The sequence below is a fragment of the Rhincodon typus genome, chromosome 40 (genome assembly GCF_021869965.1).
Source record: "Rhincodon typus isolate 14 chromosome 40, sRhiTyp1.1, whole genome shotgun sequence".
Classification (NCBI taxonomy): Eukaryota; Metazoa; Chordata; class Chondrichthyes; order Orectolobiformes; family Rhincodontidae; genus Rhincodon; species Rhincodon typus.
Window position 1 is genome coordinate 11,346,508 of NC_063371.1, and position 23,690 is coordinate 11,370,197.

General features: G+C 43.5%; 1 protein-coding gene across 4 annotated transcripts in view; it reads left to right on the plus strand.

The window, feature by feature from the left end:
* LOC109914864 (glutamine--fructose-6-phosphate aminotransferase [isomerizing] 1) overlaps positions 1-16,411 on the plus strand; it is a 74,378-nt gene extending 57,967 nt beyond the window's left edge. For 2 of the 4 annotated variants that reach the window (XM_020514479.2, XM_020514480.2), the window contains 3 exons: positions 4,306-4,473; positions 8,342-8,503; positions 10,164-16,411. In XM_020514479.2, the coding sequence (XP_020370068.1) occupies positions 4,306-4,473; positions 8,342-8,503; positions 10,164-10,208 (375 nt within the window). In that variant the 3' untranslated portion in view covers positions 10,209-16,411. The remainder of the gene's footprint in view (positions 1-4,305; positions 4,474-8,341; positions 8,504-10,163) is intronic. The other 2 variants (XM_048618764.1, XM_048618765.1) reach the window with 1 other exon arrangement.
* Positions 16,412-23,690: the final 7,279 nt, after the last annotated feature.

Consider the following 23,690-nt stretch of genomic DNA (forward strand, 5'->3'; position numbering starts at 1 on the left):
TACAAATGATCAAAGTGTTTGGCAGTGTAACTGGGGAGAAATTGTTTCCATTGCCAGGGGAATATTTAGCAGAAGTGCCAGATGAGATCAAGAGAAATTTGTCTTCACGCAGGAGTTTTATGATCTGGAATGGATTGCCCAAATAGATTTGTGAAAGAAAATTCAAAGACACAGAGAATTGCATAAATAATGAAAAGGGAAAGAGGTGCAGGGCCATGTCAAACAGCAAGGGAGGAGAAGTTAATTGAACACCACCTACTGAGCCCGTGGAGCCAGGATGGGCTGCATGGTGGTCGCCTGAGCTGTATGATTGTGGTGTGTGTGGGTGGGGGGGTTTGGTTGGGTTTGGGGAGGCAATGGTTCAGAGCAGGCAGCTCGTGTAGTGGGGCTGGGAGGAGTTCACATTGAGCCCTGTAGGCAGTGAAGTTCCATAAGAGCATGCATGCATATCCTGGTGAATTTGCAGGCCCACGCTAAAGCAGCAGCAACCAAAGAACGCCACCATTGCTGTGAGGTTTTCACAGGCCTCGTCATAAATTTTACTGAGACATGCGTGTTTGAAAACGTAGATGAGTCATTTGAGCCATAAAGTCATCTTCATGTTGCTTGCTATGCTCAGTTGGAACAAAGGCCGATTGAGAATAATGTGAAAACAGGAAAAAGCGTCCATCAAACATGTTGCATTGGAAAGTTCCACTGCACTCCAGGAATTTTTAATTAATCACAAGTCATCAAGGGTGGAAAGTTGGTCCTCAGCATCAACCACAAATCTCACCACTTATTTGGAAAAGGTAACCCAGATCTAAAAGTCCAGATTCCTGTCCTTTTTTTTTTAAGCATCCTGTCTTGTGTGTGTCAATCTGGCCTGGGAGGCCCCATCGAAAAGCTGCTGTTCACTTTCGGGTCAGTTTCCTAACACTGGCATGACCGCATTACAACAACAATTTGCATTTATGGAGAACATTCAACATAGTTAAACATGCTGTCGAGATTCACATCAAACCACAGTTATTGTCAAGTCAGGGAAGGCAATATTAAGCTCGCTGGTGCAAGGGGCTGTAGAGAGAGGGGGAGCAATGGGTTTCCAAGACTGCATTGACTATGCAGAGGGTTGTTGAAAGCAAGTCTTCTCTGAAATGGCTCCATAAGAAATGTCTGTGACAGATATACTTTTGGTTGCTGTGTGAGGAATATCTCAATAGAAGGTACATTCAGTTGTCAGCCCTTTCAGTTTTAAAAACCAGCAAGGTAATTTGATCTACTACTTTAGTCATGTAGTGGTGACTAACTTGCATTGTTGAGCTATGAAACAGCCTCTGTGGCAGAAAAGGGAAAACTTGCAGTTATTTGTGCAAACTGGAGGGGAATGAGGCAGAGCATGAAGCTCTTAGTGAAGTTTGCAATTCCATTCAAGCAGTTGCTAACAGGAAACAACTGTTTTGCTTTGTTAAAGGGTCAATAATGAGGGCTATACTCTTAAGATGAAAAGCAGGAGGTTTAGAGGGGACTTGAAGAAATGATTTTTCACGCAAAAGGTGGTGGGAACTGCAGTGCATTATGTTGGAGAGTAGTTGAGGCAGGAAACCTGACCACCATTTAAAAGTACTTGGATGAGCAATTGAAATGTCAGAATATTCAAGGCCAGGTGCTAGAAAGTGAAACTAGTGCCAATTTGGAGCAGTTTAATCAAAGCAGACTCGATGGGCCAAAGGCCCCTTTCATCCTGTGTGAGTCTATGAGAGTGACTTTATTGTCCGAATGTAATCCTGCAGCCTCCAGCTGTCTTGGTGTGTTGTTCTGACCTCCGTTACCTTTACAAAATGCAACACCATCCATCCTGTGGAGGAGGTTGTCCTTACAAAAGTGAGTATCAGGATGTTTGACAGAAATCAAAAAGAATGTTTTTAAGCTGTGCACAAATCCTGGCATGTGCCAGAATGAAAGCAAATACGCTGTCAGTGAGTTTGCACTGAAAAAGTGAAACCTGAAATATTCCAGGACCTCCGGTTTGTAAATTAAAACTAAGTTCAATGCACTGAAGCATGTGTTGATAGACACTGTCATCTGTGTACACAGCAACTAACTTCAAACTGTTTCACTCTTCCCCTTCATAAAGACTATTGTCTTGCAGTGAAGTTGACCATCTATCATGGGTGAGCTGAAATTACAGTATTTCCCAAGTTAAATTCTCTGCTGTTAATGAAGTCTTCTCATCCCATGGAAGAATTTGTACCCTTTCAAATCCCTCATTTGGCTTTTGGTTGTTTAATCAGGTGGGATCTAGTTCTTCAGAATGCACAGTGAAATAAATTCAGCTCATTTTTGTAAAGCTGGCCTGGGGAAGAGGGAGAAACCTGGGAGGTTTTTGAACTCTCTCTCTATTGGAAGATATTTTAGAATCGCTCTGTTCAGAGATGTTATGACACATGTCTGAAACGGATGAAACTTGAACCCAGCCTCCTGGTTGAGGGGTAGGGACACTAGAGCCAAGAGACCCCTGCTCCCCATTGGAAAGGTTGACCATAGAATAAAGTTGAGCTGTGGTCTTAATATGGAGCAGCCTCCTAAGATTGTGTAAAGCCCCAGGTTATTTGGATAGGGCCGTAGAGGGCGATGTCAAAACTGCACTGAAAGATGTTTCCATGTTCAGCAAGGGAGGGGAGAAAGTTTAGAATCAAAATAAAATTGTGTCATGGAAGCATACGACACATATAACAACTTCATCAAATGCCGTTAGTTTGAATGGACAATTATACAAACGTGAAATCTGACATATACATGCTCATGTTGTGTTGGCAGCGACAGTTTGTTCAATTACTTAACCCCTGGCAGCTGAATGCATTTAATTTCCATTCTCTTGGGAGATGAATAGTTCTATTTGCAAAGCAGTATCTGTGATTTATAGGCAATTCCTTGAAAATTAGTTGGAGATAATGAAAGCAGAGTGTTATTTCCGGAGTGAGCTTTATAGACAGACAATTAACCTCTTTGCTTGTTGAGATATTGCGCAGTTGAGTGTCCTTTACCCTTAATTAACTAAAGCACCATCTGAAAGGAATCTTTTTGTCAAGACACCAGAGGTCACGGAGTCTGGCTGTGCTTGTAGAGAAAATCAATTGGAGCCATGTGCTGAGGAAGTGAATTATCTGAACCTTTCATATTTTGCTCAAAACACATCAATTGTCTTGTATAAAATCAGCCAAGAATTCAACTTGCAAAACCTCCAAAATGAGCAGGAGCTGAGCAAAGTAGAACATTAGACTTGGAGTCGAAATAGCACACCACTGATCCTCCATTCGCTTTTAACTGCATCTCTGTTTTATTGCTGTGAACTTGAGTGTTCTGTGGAAATGTGATGATTCCTGATAGAGGTAGCCGAATCCCCTTAAGCAGCAATTTGCATGCACTACTTTCAATTCAGTCTGTTGTTCTCGCTGTTTACAATATGGTCTACTTTGCATTTGGAGGACAAAACGCCCGTTGGGTGATCACATCCATTCAGCCCGCAAGCGTGACCTTGAACTTCCGGTCTTATGTCATTTTAGTTCTCCACCTTGCTCTCACACTGACATCTCTGTCCTTAGCCTGCTGTGCTTGCTCCAGTGAAGAGCAATATCAGCTTCAAAGACATGACATCCTCTTTCATTTGGCACATTACAGCCATCTGGACTCTGTGTTGAATTCAGCAATTTCACATCGTAAATTCTGTGCCCCAATTTGTTTCCTTCTCTTATCTTATTTTGTTAATCTTTCAGCCAGCAGTGCGCCTGCTCTTGGTACATTTCCACTGGCTCTGGAGGGCTAAATTGTCTGTTATTCAATCTCTCATGTTTTCCAGCCTATCACAGATCATGCCCCACACACATCTTTGCTCCGAACCTATGAGATCAGGTTCTGAGGAACGGTTACTGGACCCAAAACGTTAACTCTGATTTCTCTCTGCAGATGCTGCCAGACCTGCTGAGCTTTGCCAGCAATTTCTGTTTTTGTTTTTGATTTACAGTATCTGTAGTTCTTTTGGTTTTTATTTTCTGTTCGATCAGAGCTGTCCAAAGTGACCCCTTCACCGGGTCCTGGTTCTGGTGAAACGTCACAGATCACATTTTGATTACTCTTTCTTTTGCTACAATAAGGCTGCTGAGTTTGTTTCCAGTAAATCCTCTTTTTATTTAGAGTTTCCAGCACCTGCAGCATTCTGCTCTCAGAGTTTCTGTTGATTTCGTGATGTGATCGTCTGCTGGAGTTCCACCACATTGGCCCACAGCCTCTTGTGACCCGTACAAATGTCTTAAATTGTTTTCACAGAAAATCAAAGAGATCACGTACATGCATTCTGAGGGTATCCTGGCCGGTGAGCTGAAACACGGTCCCCTGGCCCTGGTCGACAAGCTGATGCCAGTTATCATGGTGATCATGAGGGACCACACATATACCAAGTGCCAAAACGCTCTGCAGCAAGTGGTCGCACGGCAGGTACAAACATCGGACTTTCGTAAACTTTGATTTGTCTCTTGTAAGAGCTGGAGGCCCTTTCCCAGTGTAGTGTCAGGCTCAAAAATAAGGTTTAAAAACAGACTATTTAGGGTTAATCGTTATGAGTTAATTGGACATGACAGTGAGCAGTTCAAGTAAAGTGGAAAAGTACAAGAAAAACAGGCATACTGCAAAAACAGCCTGCAAAAACTGTGTGGTCAACATGGGGCCCACCTGGACTTTGTTTCCACCTATTTTTAGAATCATAGAGATGTATAGCACAGAAACAGACCCTTCAGTCCAACTCGTCTGTGCTGACCAGATATCCAAAATTAATCTAGTCCCATTTGCCAGCATTTGGCCCATATCCCTCCAAACCCTTCCTATTCATGTACCCATCCAGATGCCTTTTAACTGTTGTAATTGTACCAGCCTCCACCACGTCTTCTGGCAGCTCCTTCCATACACGCACCACCCTCTGTATGAAAAAGTTGCCCCTGAAGTCCCTTTTAAATCTTTCCTCTCTCACAATAAACCTATGCCCTCTAGCTTTGGACTCCTTACCCTGGGGAAAAGACCTTGGCTATTCACTCTACCCATGCCCCTCATGATTTTATAAATGTTCCATAAGATCACCCCTCAGCCTCTGACAGTCCAGGGAAAATAGCCCCAGCCTATTCAGCCTCTCCCTATAGCTCAAACCGTCCAAACCTGGCAACATCCTTGTAAATCTTTTCCAAACCCTTTCAAGTTTCACAACATCCTTCCTATAGCAGGGAGATCAGAATTGAACGCAGTATTCCAAAAGTGGCCTAAGCAATGTCCTGTACAGCTGCAACATGATCTCCCAACTCCTATATTCAATGACCAATAAAGGCAAGCATAACAAATGCTTTCTTCACCACCCTGTCTACATGGAACTTTACTTTCAAGGAACTATGAACTTGCACCCCAAGGTCTCTTTGCTCAGCAACACTCCCCAGAACCTTACCATTAAGTGTATAAGTCCTGCCCTGATTTGCCTTTCCAAAATGTAACACCTCACATTTATCTAAATTAAACTCCATCTGCCAATCCTCCACCCATTTGCCCATTTGATCAAGGTCCTGTTGTACTCTGAGATCATCTTTTTTATTGTCCACGGCACCACCTGTTTTGGTGTCATCTGCAAACTTACTAACCAAATGTGTATTCACATGCAAATCATTTACATAAATGACAAAAAGCAATGGACCTAGCACCGATCCTTGTGGCAAACCACTGGTCACAGGCTCCAGTCCAAAAAGCAACCCTCTACAACCACCCTCTGTCTCTTTGAGCCAATTTTGTATCCAAACAGATAGCTTTCCATGTGATCTGATCTTGCTAACCAGTCTACCATGCGGAAGTTTGTCAAACGCCTTCCTGAAGTCCATGTAGACCATGTCCACTGCTGTGTCTTCATCAGTCTTCCTTGTAACTTCAAAAAATTCAAGCAAGTTAGTCAGACACGATTCTCCACACACAAAGCCGTGTTGAATATCCCTAATCAGTCTATGCCTTTCCAAATACATGTAAACCCTGTCTCTCAGAATCCCGTCCAACCGCTGAAGTCAGGCTCATTGGTTCATAGTTCCCTGGCTTTTGAGGGCTGTCTAATTACTGAAGTTATTTTGAAATGGGGATTCAGCATGTAACCTTTGATCCCAGAATAACATTAATATCAGGGACTCTGACCCACTTGTTGGACTTTGCCTGTCAGGCTGGGTTTGTGAAACTGGTGCTGTGAAATCTGAGATAGAGTTCCAAGTGCGAGCCTTCAACCAGGAGTCCCCAGTGAGCAGAAGACAGTGAGGCTTGTTTGTGGAATATGTCAAAAGTAGTTTAAGCTTACAGAATCACTCCTCAGTGTGCATATATCTAAATCTGATAAATTTGCTTTATATTAAAGTATACCTGTGCTGATTTTGATCAGACATTAAAGAACCCTGCAGTGATTGTAACATTGTCAGCCAGCTAGACCTCATACAACCTGAGTTCCCTGATTGGGGCTGTTCATCTGGTCCAATCAGGGAGCCCTGACTGACAGATAAAACGGCTAAGTGTCAGAGATACTGTTACTCTGGTATCTGACTCTGAATGGGGCAGTACTAAAGTCGAAGACTATTCATGTGTAAATAAAGGGTGACTTGGTGATGGAATACCAGCCTCTGGGGAGTTACTTCAAACCCCGTGGAGCCTTTTAGCCTCATAGTACACCTAATGTAAGACATGACCAGAGCAGAGCAAGAGATTTGGCAACACTAATCTTGCCGTGGAGATATGAGTAGGTCGCCCCCTCTACCTGTTTCAGCTGGTTATGAGTGATCCTCCCCCTAACAGCACGATCTACAGCCCCAGGCTGCAGGATCCGTGTGAAAATGCTCGTTTCAAAGCAACTCAGACTCCTCGGGGTGGGAGGGCAGAGGAGATGCTGATTGGCTGAACAGCCACTGGATCAGAGTGATGCCAATACCGTCAGGTTCAGTCAGCCTTCTGGCTGTGTTTGGGAACTGTCTCCTTGCCGTACCCATTGGGGAGATCATGGTGCTGTGAGATGGACTCGCGTTCAGACATGGAAACATAGAGTTAGGTCAGTGGTCCAATCGCATGATGTTGCCTTTTAAAATGGGATCTACAGTATGAAAGCAGGCCACTCTGCCTAACCCACCATTCCAGACTTAAATCCTTTCCTACCCCATTTTTGTTTCGTCCATATCGACCACTGTAACCACTTAATCCTGTATGTGTTTTATTCTTCCCAAGCTTCCCCTTGACTGGATCTAGACAGTTCACTCTCACCACTCCTTGTGGTGTTGAGTTGCACATTCTCACCCTTTGGTGGCCAAAGCAAGTTTCTCCTGTATGCCCTGTTTGATTTCTCAGTGGCAATATGATATTGATAGCCTTGAGTTATGCTGGCCCCCACAGGTTAAATCATTCTCTCTGCACCTACTCTGCTGAACATTTTCATCACATTAAAGACTTCTATCCAGTCACACCTCAGCCTCCCAGGGATCCAGCCTGCCTAAACTTTCCTGATGGTAAACCTCTGCATTTGAAGGAGATCAGATGGCTGTTTTTTGGAGTCCCAGTGTACTGGCAACATTACTTCCTCAACCAATGCAACTCTGAAAAGAGAGTACAGAGTGGCCACTCATCTCAGTTGGTTTTATTGTGAGGTGGGTTAACTTTGAATGAAATGATAACTGCATTTGCCAACACTCCAAAGCCATTCCTTCCATGTGCAGTGCTGTTTTGGGTAATTTCAGAGATAAATTCTGTGTAAATTAAGGTGGTTTTCTTTTGAAAATCTAAAATCTAAACACAAAATCTTAAGACTGAGGGCAGTGTCAAGTCACACGAAATGGAAACCTGAGAGAAAATGAGTTAACAGTACGAGAGAGCAACGAGTCTTAAACACAGCAAAGATGTGGGGAAATACAACAGAGCATGTAGGACAATATGTGTGATACTGCAAGGAACAAAGGAGGAAAGTTTATGGGAGTGTTGGCTAGACTGGTGTGAGCAGAATCAACAAAATAAAAGCAGCATTGGTTGGAGGTTGGAGTTGAGAATTTATTGATTTGCAGTTTGTTCACCTTGTGGGGGGTCTGTTTAGCTCAGTTAGCTGGATGGCTAGTTTGAGATGCAGAGCATGTCATCAGCATGGATTCAATTTCCACAGCGGCTAAGGTGACCTTGACTCACCTTCTCAACCTCTCCCCTCGCCTGAAACATAGTGACCCTCAGGTTAAACTAGCATCAGTTATCTCTCTCTAATAAGAGAGCAGCCCTTTGGTCTGGCAAAACTGTGGCGACTTAACCTTTAACCTTCACCTTGTTTCAGGGCCGTCCGGTAGTGATTTGTGACAGGGATGATTACGAGACTATCAAGAGTGTAAACCGGGTAATTAAAGTGCCTCACAGTGTGGACTGCCTGCAGGGGATCCTCAGTGTCATCCCACTCCAGCTTCTTTCCTTCCACCTGGCTGTTCTACGAGGATTTGATGTGAGTAGATATTTCTGGCGTAAGATTTTCTCACAGCTCGCGCTTCCTTCCTCATAGATGTGAAGTGGAAGGCATATGCACAGGCTTATGTTGTATGGCCGTGTCCACTCACTGCACTGTTTGAGCTCCTGCTCATGATGGAGGTTGTTGCCACCATCCTGTTCAAGTGCAGGAAACAAGAGGGCCTGCTTGGTCCAGTGGGGTGGAGCAATGAACAGAGATCCCTCCCATGAAAAAGATCTAATTTATGGCATGTCAGCAGCTTGTTGCTTATTACAAGGGTATGATCGCCCCTGTGATACTGCCTTTCAGGAGATTAGGTCTCACTTCTTTTAGAATTGAAGATATTTGGTCCAGGAGTCCGAATGATATCATAGTGCATGGCCCCTAGGACACTGGTCAGTTTTCACCCTTTCAGACACATGTTGAACAATTTGGGCCAAAAAATTAACAGCATTCAATACGCGAGGATCAATGCCGAGAGGAATTTCTAATAAACCTCCAATTGCTAAGCTGTTTGAAAGATTAAGGGTTATGGTGAGCAGGTGGGTAAATGGAGCTGAGTCCATGAAAAGATCAGCCAATGAATTGCTCAATGGGCCAGATGGCCTACTCCTGCTCCTAATTCTTATGCTTTTATGTGTTAACACACGTATTCTGAACTAGCTGTTACAAATCAGCTAATCCCTGATGAAATGTCAGAGAGGAGAATGGCAAACATGTCGAAGATTTATCCACCTCATTCCTCTATCCAATTTGTGTGTTGGATTCACCAACGTAGTCTTGAATTGAAAAGGAAGATTGCCTATGTGAACTGAAAATAGGAAACTCTCAATGTACAGAAGGAGATCGTCTCTGAGAGAGCCATTCTCCTTCATGAGATCTGAGAGCTCTACCAAGAGCTATGGCCAAACTTCACATTCATAGACTGATGAAATGACGTAATTCCAAATTTTGCTGTTTATGCCAAAAGAAAGTATTCCTAGTCCCCTTGTGTGAAAACAGGTTTGCTCGTCTTCCCTCAACCACGATCCCCAAAGTAACCAGAAGAGGACGTGTTTGATCTCATCACAGTGAGTAGGAAGCTGATGGGGAGAAAAAAGCTGCCCTGTTGACTGAAGTAATATTAGTCAGTACACTTCTGCTTGGTCATTTTCTGAAGTGCTCTGAGATGTTTTATCAATTTATAAGTGCTGGTGTTTCAATAACATCAACTGCTGATTTTAGAGCCCCCTGTTCTTGGGCAACAGAATTGTGAAGACAGCAACAATCCTAAATGAAGAGCTGCTTTTAAGTGAGCAGAATTCCATCATTACTAAAGTGTAGCTCAGGTGTAATTGGCCTAGATTCCCATGAGCTGGATGAGAAGAGAATTGGCTGGATTCCTACTGCAGATTGTCCCCCAGCTGCTTACAAAGATCGGTGTGAACATGCAGACGCAGGCATTTCAACCATCCCTTATCCTTTTGGTGCGCAGGACATTGACTTGCAAGTGAAGAGTAACTCTTTGGGTGAGGTTGCACAGGTTCTAGTTGCATGTGGAATTGTACGTGGATCAGAACTATTATGCCAGAAAGCAGGAGAGGTGGATTGAAACAGAAGCGCAGCAAAGCATCACAGTCAAAACAAGTCACTAATCACCTTGTATTTCATTCTGAAGGTTGACTGCCCCCGAAACCTGGCTAAATCAGTGACCGTGGAGTGACATGACGTACAGAATCCACAGGAAAGACAGAGGGCCAATGTTTATTTTTTAACCTGAAAAATCTTAACTTTTTTTATATTTTAGAAAGTTTGTAAACCCACTGGGATAGTCTTTGTATTTTACTTTTTAGAGTAGTGCAACTTATATGGGGCAGTTCTACACATGTGCACCTGTGCAGTTCTGAATCATTAGAAAAGGAAATAGAAGGCAAGATCGCTCCGCGGTGGGCTGTTACCTTAATTTTTTTGTTTTTGGTTTTGTCTATGTTCAGTGTTTCTTCTGTATAGGTTGAATCTCAAAGCAGGGTTTCAGCTGTTTCTCCCCATTTCCATTCCAAATCATGTTAATTTTGGCATAGAGAAGGAATAAAGGCTCGTGAGCATAGTGCACTGATCTCTCTGTTAGTAATATCAGTCACTTTTTTTTTGGACCAATAAATGACTGATCAAGTCTGTGATTTGGGAACACTGTAATCTGGAGTGGAGCGAAAGGGGTTCTGCTGGCATGACAGAAACCGTACCCTGTGCCCGTTTTTGAGCGGAAATATAACACAGAAAGAGAGCCGGAAACTAGATTTTGCGATTTGTTGTGTTGAAAGTTACACCACATGGGCAAGAGCTGGAGGAGGCACACCAGTTACTTCACCCACAGGATATGTTGCTACACTCTGTTTCCAAAAGTCTGAAAGTTCTAACTTGTTTCACTCTCACCTGCTGTCAGGCATGCCGCCCTCCTGCAATCTGTGCTCCGATTTAACAAACAAAATTCATGTTCAAAGCATCAAATTTCTTTTTTCGCCTGGTCAGATCATGTGATGTGTCCATGGTTATTGGCTTATTGTGAGCAGTTGTTGGGAGTTGACTCAGTAATTCTCATTGTAAATAGCAAATTCACGATACTGTAAAATGACTCCTGAAACAGTGCAAGTCAGAGATTGCTGAGTTTCCTGTAATTAATCCAAATCTGTTTCAGTAGGAATGGCATTAGCAGTTGATGAAGAACAAAAGCAGCTCACTTAAGTTGCACTTTATCTTCACATTCCTCCACTCCACCCCAAAATATCTTCACTTCCAAAATGGGGAAAGAAACACGAAACCTCTTAAAACTGACAAATGATAGTTTGAACGTGAGCTGAAGCCCTGCTGTATGTATGATTTGTTATTTATGTTGGCTTAATACTTTATACTGTGACTTTTAGTTTCCTTGGTCCTTGCATGATGTTGAAGGTTGTGGCACAAAAGGATATCCATGGATTTCCTTTCGAAATGTGAATCAGAAAAGCAAAATCAAAATACAAGAAATTAGATGAAAAAAAATCCTTGAAAATCATTTCACAGAAGAAGGTGACTTTGCTCATTCGAGGATACTGCTCCTTAACTCCTGACGAAAGCAGCAGGTGAATGTGAACTGGCGAGTTGGTATTAGTCATGGGCAGGCATGTCACTGTCTGGCACGAACAGTATCAAAGCAGTATGCATGTGGTGCATGAAGAAGTAGAATTTCAGCCTTCTCAGCATAAATTAATTGGACATGCTGCAGTCTGCAGGAGAGTAACACTCCTGCCTTCCCGTGGATCCTGTCACTCCACACGAGTGTAAAACTCCAAATGTGGACAAATTGAAGGAAAACTTGCATGCAGTCATGAAGGCTGTTCCTTTCTGCAAATATTTAGATGCACTGAGTCGCACTACATAAGGTCTTTCAACTGCTGAGTTGTAAATCAGTTTAAGACCTACTTTTGCTAACTATGCAGCACATCTAAACAGAGAGTGGTGGAACTGGTCTGGAACACCACAGAGTGTTTTTATCCTGTCTGCGTTCAGAAAATTTGAACAAAATTGTCAGATATCGAAGGTTTTTTCTCTACGCCTTATCACCCCCCTCCCCAACTCCACCCTGTACCTTGATGTAGCTGTCTGCCAAGGTTTTTATTCATCTCGTGTTAAGATTGAAAGTTGATTCCAGCTTCATTGTAATGCAATGTATCTGGAAGTATACTCTTAGAGAATTTTAATAACTGGAGTATTTAAAGATGAAATAAATTTTGCTGAGCTCGCCAATGTCGAGTGTTGCTGTTAAACCTAACTGTGCACATAATTGAGTTTGTCAGCTTCTCTCTCGCCACATTTAATGCTTTCCAGCAGCTAACTAGAAGCACTCTGGGGAATGACACACCTTCAAGAGCTCTCAACCCAGTGAATTTCTACTCCATTTCTGAATAATGCAGGCATAGTGGAGCCCAGTCAAGGGGCAAAACTCCACAATGTCTCACAGAAAGGTTCAAGATGAGTACCATTCGGAGCAGCAAGACACTGTGTGCCTGTCGAAGCTATCCCCAGCTAATGCTAAAGACAATGAAGATCAGCTGGCGCTGGTAAGTTCGATAGGCTTCCCTTTTGAAATGTCACTGAAGGGCATGATTGGAACTTGCATACGATATAGGAGCAGAATGACACCATTTGCCCCATCAAGTTTGCTGTGGCATTTGATCATGGCTGATATGATTCTCAAACTCTTTCTTCTGCCTTCTCCCTGTGACCCTTGATCCATTTACCAATCAGGAATCTATCTATCTCTGTCTTAAATAAACTCAGTGACTTGACCTCTATCGCCCTCTGTGGCATTGAGTTACACAGATTCACCACCTTCTGGCTGAAGATATTTCTCGTCATCTCACTTCTAAAGAGGCGTTCCTTCACTCTGAGGCTGTGCCCTCATGTCCTAGTGTTTCCTACTACTGGAAACATCTTTTCCGCGTCCATCCATTCCAGGCCCCTCAGCATTCTATAAATTTCAGTGTGATCTCCCTCATCCTTCCAAACTCCATCCAGTGCTGACCCAGAGACCTCAACCGCTTGTCATATGGCAAGCCCTTCTTCCCTGGGATCATTCTTACAAATCTCCCCTGGACACTCTCAAAGGCCAGCATATCCTTCCTTAGATATGCATCCCAAAACTGCTTCCTGTATTCCAGATGTGGTATGACCAGAGCCTTATACAGCCTCAACAGTTCATGCCTGTTCTTACATCTAACCCTGTCAAAACGTATGGGAGCATTAGATTTGCCTTCTTAATTGCCACCTAAACCAGCACATTAACCTTAAGAGAACCCTGAAATAGGACTCCCAAGTCCTTTTGTGCTTCAGATTTCCAAAGCTTTTCTCTGTTTAGAAAACAGCCTGTGCTACTATTCTTCCCACCCAAGTGCATAATGTAACACTTTCCACATTGTTTTCCATCTGCCACTTAATTGCATACTCTCCTAACCTGTTGAATTCCTTCTGCAGCCTCCTGCCTCCTCAACACTACCTTCCATCTCTCTTTGTGTCATCTGCAAACTGAGCAACAATGCTCTCAGTTCCTTTGTAAGATCGTTCATAAATGACGTGAGCTTTCTCCATAGGAAAAGATGAGTGATTAAACCAATAGAATAATACATGTGTTGCAATCTGGGAACAAGACCAAAAACATTTCAAATACTCAGCATTGCTGAGCTTCTGTGATCACAAGTCATCAACCTGTACCACCAGTGCCATTTAGTACTTTAAAAGCTGTGAGACCTGCTGAGCATTTCCAGTATCTTCTGTTCCAGTTGGAACAAAACATAAGCTGTACCGTTTCTGGTGTTCCTCTTCCTATAAGTTGGTCCCTTTGGGTCAGACAAGATTTTGGACATTGCCTTTCTGTGTTCAAGTTAAAATGTGGGTGCAAGCTTTAGGGACAGGCCAGTACCTGCATGACTGTCCTAGTGGTAAAGGGCTTCGCATCAGCTCCAGGGAGTTAGCAAATTGCTGAATCACACTGAATGCTACAATTCGTCACTCTTGAATTGCTGCATTCGTTCCCAGACTGCCTCCTGCTGTACAGTAGTGGAGTCAGGCCACTGTGGTGTCCAGTCCAAGTGTATTTTTGAGGTTTGCTGTGAGGTGTAATGTCACCGGAAACTGGACTTCAGTTTAATGACTGTCGGAATGATGGAGAATTGCATCATGTGATGTTTGGGCTTGAGGGAAGAGTGGAGTGAGCTGTAACTTTCTGTGACAGCAATGTGCCGAAATGTTGCAGAAAACATAAGGAATATCTTGAACAGCCCAGCAGTTTAGGGATGAAATTTTATTTCTGTTCCTGTTGTTCGAAATATTTTTCTCTCAATGGAGTAACTTGATGCAAAAACACTAAGTGAGTGCAATTATTTGGCGTTGTGCGTGATGTGTATCCAAAAGCACTTTTGGACAGGGGTAGCCATTTTCAGCAATCATTTGTGAAGGTGTTGAATCTTCCTGGGCTGGGCTTTGGACTCCTAACACTGAATGTTTCACATCACTGCTCATTTCCCTATGTCACTGGGAAGACTGCTGCTTGTACTCTTAGGCAGAAGTTATACTCCCACCTGGCATGGCCGAGAAAGTCTGAAATCGAGCAGTCTTCAGGCTACAGCACCATCCTGAATATGTTGCAGCACTGCCCATTTAAGCTGCTGCAGCAATTCTGCATTGTGTACTAGGTTGGTTGAGCTTCGCGCAACCCTGTCAGAAAGTGCACTGGCTGGTCTTGTGGCCATCTGAAACAGTCAGGCTTGCTTTTAATGGTGCCTTCTGCTTGTGGAACCAGCCACTACAGTGATGTTCGAGATTCGCTCACTCCTCAACCCCAACCCCACCCTGCAATGTCTGTTGGTGAAGTGCAAAATGCATAAAGACTGAAAGCATGAAAGGACAATGAAACTCTGACCACAATTGGCAGAGTGAGCCATTGCTTCAGAAAAACACTCACTCAGCTTCATGAATCGACAGCTCTGAAGATTTGCAATGCGTGTGCACACACAAAAAAAGAGAAATCATCAAAAAGCCTTTTGTCAGCTCAGTTTGCACAGCAGTTAGTTCAACTTACTGAGTGAGACAAAGTCCCACTTTGCAATGTACAGTCGCCAAGAAACCCACGCAAACAGGCCAAAAACATTATCCCAGGTGGATTGTGGTTGTAGAGTGACTTTGATAATCCCATTCCTATTTTCAGACATTTCTGCCTCCGCAACATTAATAGGAAGAAACCAGAGGAAATGTTTCTTGTGCACAGAGAGCGAGGCTGATTGCTCCTCTTGTACTTTGCTGGTCCAATGGATACTGGCAAAGCAGTTCTCTCTGTTTCTAAATGTGGCATTTCCTGCACCAACAGTGAGTTGTGGATCGATTCAGGTCCTGAAAGTGAGGACTGTGGGGATTTTCTGTAAAATCTGCTGCTCTATGTGTGCAGCTTGTGTGGCAGGTGCACGGATGTCTGCCTGTTGCTGCAGCATTGGTGGTTCATGTATTTCACCACCAAGTCCACTTTGCAACACTTAGGAATGCAACATAGCTGATTGCCTTTGATGTGTAAATGAGGTGAATGTAAAAGCAACAGCCTCTCCATTTTCCAGATCCCTGTGGGGAAACATGCTGGATGAGCACATATTGGTTTCGTGACTCCAGTCCACATCTTGCAATCGGTATCCTGTTCAGACTGATGAGATAAAGCAATGCAACAACATGTGCACAGTTTTTGACTTGTAAGTTACATAGGCCATTCTGCTGCTGTGGTGGGGGTTGAGGGGATAGTCACCGAATGGGTTGATATTTGTCTGTACAGCATTTTCATGTCGATGACTGTTAAATGTTCTTTACATGGATTTTGAAATGGGATGGTAGCTAATTGTGTTATGTGTTGAGGATGATTGCAAAAATGTATACAATGTTCATTCCTTGCTCTTTACATTGCGCATTGAAAAAAGACTTGAAATCATCAGCACAAATACAGCCATTGCACACAATACAGATTTCCATCAGGAACACTAAACTGGCATGCACGAGAGACCACTTGGTGTGATGAACAGTGATGCCAGTGTACTTGGAGGTGCAATTCTCAGCTCGGGCCTGTAGAGACAGAATAGAAGGAGCTTTTCTCTGCATATGGTTGTGCTGTAACTCACCTGTGAACATTTGACACTGGGTGCCTGGATTAGAATGTGCACTGCTCAGCACTATGAGCATTCCTCACCCTGATGAGCTGAAAATGTTACATGAAGTCATCTCATTAAACTCCTGTGGCGGCGGCTTCAACTGTGACCTGGACCGGACTGAAGAAGATGTTCGGCTAACTGAAATGTCTGTTGTGAAATTGCTGCACAGTGCATTGACTGGAATAAAATCTATTAATTGTGCTGTGAATCTAGAGATACTTTCTTTGAATGCTTTATGCTAGACAGTCTTTATTAAATCATTCCTCATCTTAAAAAGATGAAATTTGAAGCGAGAGAGGTTTGGGCCTTGAGCCTATCTTCATGAGGGCTGTCAATGCAGAAATGATTCCAAAACAATTTAGTGGTCATTACGTTCACTATAATTCATGTAGGATATTTGTCTGGTTCTGGGACAACGTCAACAGAATCTAAATGAACATATCAAACTGTCAGTTGAGATATTAATTTGTTGGGACTATGACTGCACTGGCAATGGTGCAACAATGTCCAAGTTTGCATTCTACCTCTTGTCCCTCATTTTTAAACCTCAAGACTTGGAATACATGCAGATGAATAACTTTACAGAAGATTGGGAATGTGGGGGGGCTGGGTGGACCTTTTTCGACTCCTGCTGCTATTTAAGAAATTTTAGCTGATTGACACGATCCTTGTTGCTTTGTCTGGATTGGTTCTCTCTACTTGTTTGTGATTACTGGTTGCGTCAATGATTTACCGCAAATGTGCATCATTAATTGCCCATGTTTGTATGATTTTTAATAAAAATAAGTTAGCTATTCTTGAAGACTCTGAGTAGTTTCTTTCATGAGTATTGGCAGACATGCTCCAGTGAAGACACTAATTGATAAATGATTTTTGTTTTTCCATATTCACTGATCTGCTTTTCACCAAGCAGTCAAACTATGCCACGTGTTGTTACATACAGAAAAAACATAGTTGACAGGAGTCTTGGTAGATCCTGGCCTGTAGCCTGTAAATCCGTGTGACGTGGATTCAACTTTTAGCCCACATTTACTCGATACAAAGGCCCCATGTGAAATACCTTAAAGCTCTCTGAAGCTATGTTACACTTAAGGCTGAGCCTGCAGTTATTCAATGACAGGAGTGTGATCACCAAGAGGCAAGAAGCGGTTCAAATACAATAGGTTCAACATTTTATTATTTGGTGTATGGTTTCAGACAAAAGCCGTGACTCAACGGTGAAAGTGAAGACACTGGGTAGTTATACGATATTCATGAGAATGCATGCACGGATGAGAATTTCACTAGGAAGGTAAATTGGAGAAACTGCTTTATTCTCCTTGGGGAAAGGAAAGCTGAAAGGAGATGTGATGGAGGTACTTAAAATTTGGGAAGATTCGATAGAGAGAAACCTTTCCCAGTCCCCATAAGGATCAAGAGTGAGAGGGCACACGTAAAAGAATTAGCAGAAGAAGTAAAAGTGACTTCACAAGAGCGTTGTTCATGCATTGAGTGGTCAGGATTTGGAATGAAGAATGAAACGTTTATTCAAAGAGGGAGAATACGCAAGGTGACAGGGAAAAGGTATGAGAATGCAGCTAATCATTTGGAGAACAGATGCAGACATGAAGACCAGAAGGCATAGTCTCAGAATAATCTGGCACCAATTTAAGCTTGAGATGAGAAGGAATTTCTTCCCTCAGAGGGTTGTGAGTATCAAGCTCCTTATCACAGACAGCTATGGGGCAAAGACCTTGTGTGTATTTAAGGCCGAGATAGATTCTTGATCGGCAGGGGAATCAAGTGTTACAGGGAAGAACTGGAAAGTGGATGTGAGGATTGTTGGGCCAGTTGAATGGCAAAGTAGGCTCAAGAGGTCGAATAGCCTACTCCTGTTCCTTTTTTTTGGACTTGTATGACGGGCCTGAAAGCCACCACCTGAACCGTAAGAAGTCTGCAATGAGTGCATTTTGTTCAACTATTTACGTAGCATGCAAGCGTCCCCATTACGCTGAAGAGTTTTATAATAGATGATGAATTTTACAAGAGTAATGACTGTTAAAGTTGGCATGAACATTAGATATAAAGTAAAAATAGCATCTTCAAACTCCTTCACTGCCTTACTGATTTGTGCTGCCTGAGGGAAGCAGCCAACTGCAAAAGACACATCCACACAAACATACCAGCACACCATGTTTATTAGACAAAGAATTACATTGAGGAAAAAACAGAATAGACAAAACAAAATCCCACCATCTACTTTTTCTCTCTAACAGTGGTGTGAATAGTTTCGGCTAATTTTCACTCCAATTTGGCCTGGGGCTGGGTCATCCTGAAATGACCCTACTTCCAACCTTAGTTGTAGCTCATGCTGGGATGTGGGCTGACTGCTTGGTTCTCACACTCAGGTTTGTTATCCTTGCACACATCTCACAATGACACCAGCACAGAGCTTTTCCTGTTTTCTCACATTCCTCTCCTCTCTCTGTGGCCTGAAAGGCCTCGCCTGATTTCCCATTTTGATATGAAAGAGGGAGGAGAGGATAGGGATTCCCACCCCCCCCGCCCAAAACCAGAAGCCATCTTTGCATTGTCAAATGACCAACCTGCACAGAAATGTCTACCCTCTCCCATTTAAATGACAGATTTGCTTTATAATTTCTGACATAAAGTGAAGCCTGTGAGTTCCAGCAGATTACCTCAGTCCATTCCCAGAGCTGAAGAACGACAAGATAGTTTCAACTCTGTCCCACAGCTTTGACATCACTGTTGCTGAGATTAGTAAGCAATAGATTCGGATAGTTTTCATTGTTCCCATCTTTTAATTTTAGCATAACCAGCAGGTTCACTCCTCACAACAATGTAGGACACCACATAAATGGAAGACTCAGGTGCCAATCTGATTAGCACTAATTTCTTGGCTTGCATTTTTCAATGTAGATGCCACAAACCATCATGGAGAGATTGTGTGCATGCAGAAGTTACAGGTTACTATGTTCCCAGCCAGATCATTCAATTTGAGAGAATGGGCAATGTGCGACAGGTTAGAATTGAGAACAGGTTAAGGGTCAACTCCCCAGGCAGACCGACACGTTATTTACGGTTTGTTAAATGAATATCATAGTTATTTTATTTTTGTTCAGCCTGCTTTCAACAGAATTACACTCATTACAGACAACCGGAGGATGGTACTGCTCGGTTGGGCTGATAGGCCCCAGGAAGTGTGTCAGCGACACCCCTGGACACCAGAGCAGACAAACCAGACAGATGAATCAGTTCTGAAGAAGGGTCACCATACCCAAATGTTAACTCTGTCTCTCTCTCTCTCTCCACAGATGCTGCCAGACCTGCTAAGTTTCTCCAGCAATTTCTGTTTCTGTTTCAGATTTCCAGCATCTGCAGTTCTTTCTTTGATATGACACAAATCAGTTGTCAGCTTTTAAATCTGACGTTGATAGTTTTTTTTTGTGCAGTGAAGGTGTTAAGGGGTACAGGCCCAAAACAGCTGTTTGTAGTTAGTTAGGCCACAGATGAGGCATGAGTGGTGCAACAGCTTCAAGGGGCTGAATGGCCTCTTCCTGTTTCTATATTTCTGTGTCCTGTGTAGAGTGAGACCTGATGAAACGGCTTGTATCCAGGAAGAAGAAATGGTTAACCAGCATGCAGGCAAAATGTGAACCAAAAATCCTTTTTAAAAAAATCATGTACAAGTGACAAATAGTTCACACAGCTCATGAGACGAGTGGACAGAGGCTGTACAGGTGGTCCTTGTACTCCTGTTCCACAGGATCTGTGCATGTTCAGACACGATCTTTAGACACTATGTTCAGACACTCGTTCATGTGATTGTTGTTCCCAGTAGGCTGTCAGACTTGCAAATGGAGATGTTGACGAGAGCACATTTCACCATTATTGGTTCAATCTATCTTAATGAGTTTGTGGAGTTGTAATTCTTTTCTTGTTGAAGTTTTTGTTTGCATCTCTGAAAGTCAGGCGTTCGTCCAAAATCCGAAGAAAATTTAAACAGAACAAATAGGCAGTAAAACAATCATTAACAAGCACAGCTTGATCAACATGCTATTAACAACAACTTGGCCTCTGTACAATAATTTACTCCCCAAATCCACCCCTTAAAAGCAATCCCCACAGTGGATTTGAGATGCTTCAACCAGGTAGATATGGAGCATGGAGTGAAATGAACCTCAGTGGATGCAAGATGCACCAGTTTCCCTTCCCCTGGTGATCACTCATAAAATGATTCAGTTTTTAACTTGCTCTGTCACCTCTGCTCAAATTTAAACTGCACAGAATAAACAAAACCCAGGTCCGAGTGCATTGTGACAACAATGTACGGAAATTATAGCCATGCTTCTGGCCTTTAACTAAACCAGCATTTGGAGTTGCAGGGTGTGGGGAGGCGCTCTGTCGCTCTTGTCATGGATTAACCCACACTCCAGAACAATTTCCCAAGAGAACTGGTGAAGTCTTGTCTGAGAAGGTTGCACACTGTGTAGGATTCAGTGTGGATGCAGATCTCCAGAGAAACCGCTGTGGTTCAGCACAAGATTAGCAACCTGCACCAAAGAGCCTATTGCCACAGGTTTTGACCCAGAGTTAAAAAAAAACCCATCTGATTATCAGTGGATGATGAATGGAGGGCCATCCAAAGGTGTTGTAAAAGACCCCAAGGCCTCACTCACTTCAGTTGCTTGGCACCCTGTACCTGATGATGGCTGCCATGAGGGCAGTCTCACACCGTGGCCTGAATGCTCATGGCACTGGGTTAAGGTTGGTGGTGGTGGGGAGGGAGTGGGGCAGCGGTCTCTGTAACACACACAGCTGTCTGGGCAACTCAGGACAAACAGTAAACCATGCCTCCTGCTGCCTTCATACCCCCTACGCACATGCGCGCACACACACACACACACACACACACTCTAACACAGCCTCTCGATGGGAATAGCTCACTTCTGGATCACCCTGATGGAGCACATGTAGCCAAGCTAATTGGACCAACTGCTCCCTGAACCGGGTTAAGGAGAACACCCTCACTGCTATAACAGTGTCCATGACACAATAGTGAACAGGGAAACCCTTTGCAAGGTGGGGTGGGCCATAACGTGGGAGTGGGTTCAGACAGAATGTTGTGTAAACAGAGCAGACCAAAGCAGAATGGGCCAAATCACCTCCTTTCTTCCATGCCCTTTGATTCTTCGGGCCCTGTTAATCTTAAAAAAAGTGATCAATACCAGCTCTTTGTATCTTGTCATTGCACCCCAACATCAGGCTGTCAAGCCACGCTGTTACTTCCAGATCAGATTTTAAATGAATATTTCAGCGGGTTATGAAGAAGGGTCATTGGACCCGAAACGTCACCTCTGCTTTCTGTCTCTGTCCACAGCTGCTGCTAGACCTGCTGAGTCTTTCCCTAACAATTTCTTACTTTGCTTCCAGTTTGTTGGTGTGCATCTGGCAAATGCTATCTCGTGAAGATCAGAATGGAAAAATATTAGTTTATCTTGTTCAGAACGACAGCCCTCTGAGAACTCACTGAAGTGATCTCAACATTGACTCACCACAACAATAGAGACAACCAGTTACTGTCTGATAACAGGACAGATCTTGAGGCTCTCAATTTCCACAGTGGGCCAAGATGTGTCTCTCTGATTTGCACTGAGTGCCAAGAATTTTTGTAAATTCTGTTGAAGCGAATGTGTGTATTGTTCCAATTAAAGGTTCCACTGACTGATGTGCATCAGAGGGTGGGGCTTTCTCTCCATCCATATGGTTCCACAAGAAAGTGGATTGAAGAAGACCTGAATAGCATTACCCTCGACCCCCCATGGGTTGGAGCTCATTGGGTGGGGAATCTGAGCAAGGTGTTGAGAGATTCCTCGGACTGTATTTGTCAGCTTGCCAGGACGGGTCCCACGTGGGACAATGAGGAGCAGGAGAAGAGGCCATTCAGCCCCACTCTCCTGTTCGTGTGCACCTCCCCACTCGCCCAGCTCACCTTACCTCCCTGATCAAAAATCTATACAAATTAGCCTTCATTTCTCCGTGGAGAAGAGAATTCCACAGACTAACAAGCTTCTCATGGAACAAAAGGGAAAAAAAACCCTCCTGATCTCAGTCAATCTGAAATGGGAGAATCTTCATTTGCAAATAGTGTCTCCTACTTCTGGACTCCCCTAAACATCCTCTGAGCCTCAATTCTCATGTTCAAATGCTTGGTCTCAATCCCTGACCACATTGATTTCTCTCTGACACAATTGTTTTCGGTCCTTTTCTGTATCTCTGTCCCTCAACCCTGTCTGCCTTGGCATCACAAGTGTACATCTAAATACTTCCTCAATGTGATGAGGGTCTCTGCATTGTCCCACTCTTACATGTAGTGAGTTCCAGGAAAATATTTGCCTGAATTTGTGGAGTGCTAGTCCAGTGATACTACCAGAGTCGCACCAGCTCCTGCCACATAGCTCTGCATACCCATTCATTCTAAATCTTCACTTTTTTTGTTTCAACTCAACATTCCTTTTGCTGAGGGAGCCAAAGTTTGGGTCGCGCCAGCCATTGTTGGAAGAGAGGCCATTGGCTGGGAAAGGCACACATTAAGGAGAAAGACCACTTTCAGTGAAAACCCAGTGACTCTGAATTGGAAAAATGCCAAGGGTCCGCTGGCACCGGCCAGGATGATTGTACTAAATACAGAAAGACATTGAAACAGGCCGTTCATCCCACTACATCAATGCCAACCAATGACCACCAAACTACACTTACTTCATTCACCTGCACCAAGTTTGCACTTGGCTGGCAATGACCCCAGCTAAAACCTTGACGGGTCATCAGTAAAGTAGACGCCAAGGAGGGGGAGGGAGAGAGAAGAGGGTCCATGCGTAGCCTTCCATCATGGATGTATTGAAGGGGCAATGAGGTTGGTACACAGCCAAAAAGAAATAAAGGTGTGGGTTTTGCCTGCTCACTCTGCAAGAATCGTTTGGTGCAGTGCTGGCAGTAACCAGGAGATGTCGCCTGCTTGTTGGGTCACAATTGCAGACACTGCTAAGGGAATGAGCATCCTCCTCACAGGGACTTAGCAGCTTGCAAACTCAAAGTGCCTCCTGATTCCAGTTTCTGAGACCTAGCAGTGAGGACAGAAAACCACACGGGAGACTCTGTTTCTGTGTGAATGTGTGAGGTTTTCATGTTTCTTTTCAATGTAAAGCTGACAAGGGGTGGGGCCTGAGGCCCCTATCCACTCACATTCCATCCCAAATCGACCAAGAGAGGCACAGCTGTGCTAAAAGAGGATCTGACTTTAGAAAGAAAGGAAATGCTGAGCAAGCCATTTGCAGTTTAGAGACACAGAGAGAGAGAGAGTGTGTTATTTCAGATGCAGATTTGGCCAAGATGTGTGCCATTGTAGTGCATTGCCAAGTGAAAGACTTCTTGTGAAATTATGTCAAGCCTATGCTTTTTTATATCTCTGGTTCCTTTACTGAATAATA